This window comes from Palaemon carinicauda, unplaced genomic scaffold (genome assembly GCF_036898095.1).
Source record: "Palaemon carinicauda isolate YSFRI2023 unplaced genomic scaffold, ASM3689809v2 scaffold1, whole genome shotgun sequence".
NCBI classification, from domain to species: Eukaryota; Metazoa; Arthropoda; class Malacostraca; order Decapoda; family Palaemonidae; genus Palaemon; species Palaemon carinicauda.
The window spans coordinates 860,001-866,232 of NW_027168481.1; the positions used below are offsets into that span (position 1 = coordinate 860,001).

At 43.1% G+C, this 6,232-nt stretch overlaps 1 protein-coding gene across 1 annotated transcript; it reads left to right on the forward strand.

Moving 5' to 3' along the window:
- The first annotated feature begins 886 nt into the window (after window positions 1-886).
- On the forward strand, window positions 887-1,472 carry LOC137635193 (uncharacterized). Its single transcript, XM_068367653.1, has 2 exons — window positions 887-1,249; window positions 1,440-1,472. Exons 1-2 carry the CDS (start codon window positions 887-889, stop codon window positions 1,470-1,472), a joined length of 396 nt encoding a protein of 131 aa, XP_068223754.1.
- Window positions 1,473-6,232: the final 4,760 nt, after the last annotated feature.

Consider the following 6,232-nt stretch of genomic DNA (forward strand, 5'->3'; position numbering starts at 1 on the left):
GACATCAGGACCGAAAACTGCCCTCCGTGAACATCTGCAAATTTTGTGAAAATTTCTACCCCAAGAATCAGTGTGTCTGAAGAAATATTAACATCGGTGATGAAAATCTAGAGAAAAGGAAAATGGCTTTGCCCCGAGTGTGTGGATGAAGCTAAAATGGCCGTGATGAAAGTATCAGAAATGTAGAAAGAAATACAAAAGTTAGACTTAGCAAAAGAAAAACATCAAATAAAAAGAACTGCTGAGAGAATTCTACCCAGAATACTCCTGGACCGAAAACAAACGATCTCACTGAGAAGGTTGATAATCTACCGAAGAATTTGAAATCAGTTAAGTTAACGCTTCAAACACAAATAGTCCCAAAATAAGGAAAGAAGACGCTGAAAAAAGTTAAGGAAAAAAATCACTCAGTGATAAAGTCAATACAAGCATCAACTAAAATGGTTGACAGGAAAATGGATTTGAGACGAAACAGTAAATCTCAACCATTTAGGTGTTATGGCACTGTTCACAGCTAGTTCATGCATAGTTCACGATGAGTTCATGAATGCGTGCCCGTTTGTGTCCACATTGACACGAACTGGCACGACGAGTTCATGCATGTTTGCGCGCTTCCTGGATTGGCACGACGAGTTTCCGCAATTTGGATGGTGTCCTGCCGACTTGGCTACGCCATATAAAAAAGGGGCCTCTCCAACAGGCTGGCAGAGGCAGAAGAGCAACAAAAGGCAACCCCACCTCGAAGAAAGACACAAAGGAAAGTGTGAGTTAGGGAATGGTTAACCAGAAGGCACGAGTTTGGACAGTATGACAGTCTACTGACTGAACTCCACAAGGAAGATCAAAGGGGCTACAAAAATTACCTCAGAATTACCTATTCCGAGAGATGGTTGAGAAGTGGTCCACCTTCATGAGGGAACCGCTTCAAGTTGGACTCAAGCTGGCTGCCACCCTCCGCTTTTTATCCAATAGAAATTCCTATCGAAGTCTGCAGTACAGCCTCAGGGTTGAAGCAAGTACCATCTGCAAGTTCATACCCGAGGTGTGCAAAGCCATCATCGTGGTCTATAAGGATGAAGTGCTGCGCTGCCCCAAAACTGAAGAGGATTGGAAGGAAGTTGCTGCCAGGTTCAGCTCCAGATGGAATTACCACAACTGTCTGGGGGCTGTGAACGGAAAACACATCGCCATAAAGAAGCCACCCAATGCTGGCTCTTACTACTACAACTACAAGGGCTTCCACAGCATTGTACTGATGGCAGTGGCAGATGCTACCTACAAGTTCCTCTATGTGGATGTTGGGGCAGAGGGTGGTGCGTCGGATGGAGGAACATGGAGTAACTGTTCCCTGCATGATGCTGTAGAAGAGAACAAAGCTGGAGTGCGTCAACCAGAACCACTCTGTAATGATGACCACCCATTGCCCTATCACTTCATAGGGGATGACGCCTTTGCTCTCCAAACCTGGATGATGAAACCATTCTCCCATCGGTCACAAGTCCTATGAGAACGCATATATAGCTACAGGTTGTCTCGTGCCCGATGTGTCGTGGAGAATGCCTTTGGAATTTTATGTCAAAGGTTCCGTTGCTTCTATACGACGATGCATCAGCACCCCGACACTATCAACCTGATCACCAAGTGTGCCTGTGTCCTGCACAACCTCATCCTCATCAGATACCCACACGCAATTTCAGAAGTGGACCGCGAAGATCCGGACACACAGGATCTGATCCCTTGTGGATGGAGGACTGAGCAACACCTGCAGGGGCTGCTGCCTCTAACCGGCCATCATACCCAGAAGGATACAAAGGATCAGTGAGACTACCTTTCATATTACTACATGTCCCCTGCTGGTGCTGTCCCTTGGCAGAAAGAATGGTGGTAGCTCAATGAGCTGCATCCACAGTTGTCCCATTTTTAAAATAAAACAAATTTTTATTTTCTGTGTTTGTTTTTTTTTTTTTTGCCCTTTACTTTTTGAAATAAGAAAGCATTTTATTTACATGAAGACAGCAAACATCAAATATGTATAAGTATCACAGTCTAATTATTTACAAATATTTACGAGTGTCTCATCTCAGTCAGTGTCCTTGCTGGTAGTAGCTCCATGAGCTGCATCCAGAGTTGCTCCATTTTCTAAAGAAAAGAAATGTTTATTTTTCGTGTTTTTTTTTCTTTTCTCTTTATTTTTTGGTTTCTTCTTCTTTCCTTTTTGTTTTGTTTTTTATTTTTTTTTCGTTTCCATTTTCTTTCACTTTATTTTAAGGTTAAAGAGAAAAATACGTGTTTTGAAATAAGAAAGCATTTTATTTACATGAAAACAGCAAACATCTAATATGTACAAGCATCACAGTCCAATTATTTACAAATATTTACAAGTGTCTCATCTCAGTCAATGTCCTTGCTTGTAGTAGCTCCATGAGCAGCTTCCAAAGCTGTTTCATTTTTTAAATAAAAGAAACGCTTATTTTCCGTGTTTTTTTTTTTTTTTTCTTTTTTGCTGCCCTTTATTTTTTGAAATAAGAAAGCATTTTATTTACATGAAAACAGCAAACATCAAATATGTACAAGTATCACAGCCCAATTATTTACAAATATTTACAAGTGTCTCATTTCAGTCAGTGTCCTTGCTGGTAGTAGCTCAATGAGCTGCATCCACAGTTGTTCCATTTTTGAAATAAAAGAAACCTTTATTTTTCGTGTTTTTTTTTCTTCTTTTTTTTTGCCCTTTATTTTTTTGGTTTCTTCTTCTTTCCTTTTTGTTTTGTTTTCTATTTTTTTTTCGTTTCCATTTTCTTTCACTTTATTTTAAGGTTGAAGAGAAAATAAGTGTTTTGAAATAAGAAAGCATTTTATTTACATGAAAACAGCAAACATCAAATATGTACAAGTATCACAGTTCAATTATTTACAAATATTTACAAATGTCTCATCTCAGTCAGTGTCCTTGCTGGTTGTGGTACCGCTGCGTGGGGATACCCGATGGATTAGTGGGGTGTTCAGTTGCTTGCAGGTGTAGATGGATGAGGGTGACATGCCCTCTTCTAAGTTGTTCTCAACGGACCCCGGGGTCAGGACTGGGAAGCTGAGTGGTGTCACAGGTGTCTTGAATGTGCCTGACAGCGATGACACTGAAGGTGTTGGTGAAGGAGACTGGACAAGGGTGGCTGACGGTGCAAGTGGCATCCCTGGTTGCCACTTAATGGTATGGGGCCAGGAGGACTGGTCTGAAGACTGTAGTGACTGGGGCGGCATCCAGGTTAGAGGTGATGGCTGACTGGCTGGACGATGCTGCTGAGGCTGCTGCTGCTCTGGCGGTGCCTGCAAGGTTGCTGGTTGAGGTGGATGCCAGAACTGCTGCTGCTGAGGGGACTGCCAAGGTTGCTGCTGCTGACCAGGTCATGAGTGGTTTTTGATGTGGCTGCTCGAAAAGCTGACGCCACTGCCTGTAGCGCTGTACAAGGCTGAGGCAGTCTATCTGGAATTCATGCCAGTAGTCCTCTGGGATGGCATGTATGTGGCCTTCCAGCAGGCATGATAAATAGTGTACGATCTTGTGCTGGCCAGTGTACGAGTGGCTGGGCGCCAAGGAATCTGCTTTGGACATGATCTGAAACATACAAACATTGTAACAATTCAATACAGTATTTCAATGCAACATATTGCACATTCCATGTCAAAAGCAATGGATGAAACTGGAGTACAATCTACATGTAGACATTGGGATTCTCACAACTTGCACTACATTACTGAGGTCCTTGTGGGTGACCCAGGTGTCGCCGGTTGTGGTGTATGTCTGTGTTGTTGTTGGGCTGGACCGCTTTCCCTTGCCCTTGCCCTTCCCGGTGCTAGTAGATGCTTGGCTGTGGGAGACTGTGGACTTCACTTCATCATCGTCTCCCTCGCTGATCATCACTGCAGCTGACTCTGGGACAGCAAACTGCTCACTGGGGACTGTCTCTCCCTGGACGATGTGTTGTATCAGGAAACACCAGGTCTCCATGATCAGGTCGTCATGGGCACTCCATTGGGGCTGGCCAGCTCCACTCTTCTCCTTCTTCATAATCTTCCCCACCCTGGTTCTCAAGTTCTCGTAATGCTTCTTGCATTGGGGACCAGTGGCAGGGGGCTCCAGCTGCTCTCCAAGTCAGTTCTTGGCTGGCACGTTGAGCCACTCCTTGTGCTTCTTTGTCATACAGCGGGGGGTTCTCCTTCACAAGGTCGGCTAACCTAAACTCCGCCTCTTCTGTCCAGCGGTAGTCAGGGATTTCTTTCTTGGAACCCTGGGCCCACTTCTTTTGCTTTCTCTCGTCCTTACTGGATGGCTGTCTCTGGCTTTCGATTGGATCCTGCTGTGTCTCCGGTATCACGAGATCGAAACTTGACATTAATGAGTGAGGAGAATTATCTCTATCAGCGGTCTATGCCTCTTGCCTGTTGGCTTCTGGACTTCTCCCCCTTTCTTTTGTCAGCTTGGTTTTAGGCATGTTGTCTCTTCGCTGGCGAGCTCTGGAATGGCGAGCAGTGTCCAGGAAGCTCTATATATACCCCCACACCGACGCGAGTGCCACTGTCGCCCAGTATTCGTGAGCTGTTCGTGAACTGTTTGTGAGCTGATTGTGAACTGCTCGTGCCATGTGCAAACTGTTCGTGAAATGTATAAACTAGTTGTGAACTGCTCGTGTCATCAATGCGTGAAGTACACGTGACCATGTCAGTGGGAAGGCACAGCCACGCTGCAATGCATGCATATTCGTGAACATGTCGTCAACTACTCGTGAACTCAACGTGAGTTGTTAGTGAACTATTCGTGGCAGTTCGTGACAGTCGTGGCATGGCACACATTGCCCCGCACTGGCACACATCCTCCCGCATCGTCCCGACGAGTTCACGGCGAGTTCACGAACAGTTTGCGCATAGTTCACGACCCGGTCACGAAATTTTGTCGTGACCAAAATTTTGAACATTTCAAAATTCTTGCCACGACATGCCACGAAGTCACGACGGGTTTACGAACACTTCACGCCAGTTTACGACTAGTTTGCACATTGGCACGACTCGAGTCGTGACAATGCGTGCTACAAATTCGTGCAAGTGTCAGGGTGCCATAAGTCTGGTGTGTCGCGCAACATTGACACGGCACGCAAAGTTCCCTTAATGTTTCATCAACCGAGTCCATTTTCTGTCGTTTGCAGCGAAAAAAAAAATATCCAATGAATCCATTGTACCAAGAGTTGAAAAGACCTTCAACTATCAAACATTCGTCTTTGGAAGACAAGACCTTTTTTCAAGGACTCTTGTTACTTAAGTTCAGCTTTCAAAACAACACAATGATTTTGAGAAAACAGTGACGTCATCTTAAGAGGCCCCTCTTCCGTCTATTGAGGTGGCAGAAATAACAGCATCGAATCACTCACAATGGCTGCTTGTAAAAAGATATTTAAATCCATGATTGGTGAAAATGCTGAAAAGGAAATTAACAAAATCCCATTGTCAAATGATACCAAACAAAGGAGTATTTTAGATATATCTGATATCAGGGACATTGATCTTTTAATTGCATTTGTTGGTTTTATTGATGCACTGAAATGATCATTCGGTTTGAAAATGCGTTAAAAGGAATGTCCACAAATACTAGTGGTCAAGATATTTTTGATACTGTCACTATTTGTATCCCTCAAAGAAGGAGAAATGCAAGATCTTATTCTTTTTACATAATGAAGTTCTCGTTTAACAAACATTGCAAGAAGATTTAAAACAAGCATTAGGCCTACAACAGGTAGTAGATTAATAAACTATATAAAAAATTAGCCCTTTGGATTCTTTGAACAACCATGCAAAGAAATGGACCCCCAGCATAATAAAGTACTAATACATACCTTAGTTCGATGACTGTCCAATGGTAAAGTTCTATCTCATGTTCAAAAATGACACAAGGTAATAACTAATAGCATTTTTTAACAGAAAATCGGGCAGAGTTCTCTGATGATCCTCTTTGTGAAATGTGTATGTCTAAACTGAAATATTTGACAGAATCTTAATTTAGTTAGGCAATGCAAGCAGTAGCATGAAAGTAGAACCCAAAATATTCTCACTTCAACAAGCAAGTTACTTGCGCTAAAGAAAGAAAATTGTTATTTTGAAAAAGTAGGAGAAGCTCAGATAACTTTGATATGTGTTCTTGACGGTGTTCCATGAAAACATCAACCAATATTTTCTCTCACTAAAC

Bases quoted from the DNA above. Each gene is read 5' to 3' on its own strand.
- LOC137635193 (XM_068367653.1), top strand. From the start codon at position 887: ATGGTTGAGAAGTGGTCCACCTTCATGAGGGAACCGCTTCAAGTTGGA. The intron at 1,250-1,439 runs GTACTGATGGCA...ATCACTTCATAG, and splicing joins ACAAGGGCTTCCACAGCATT to GGGATGACGCCTTTGCTCTC.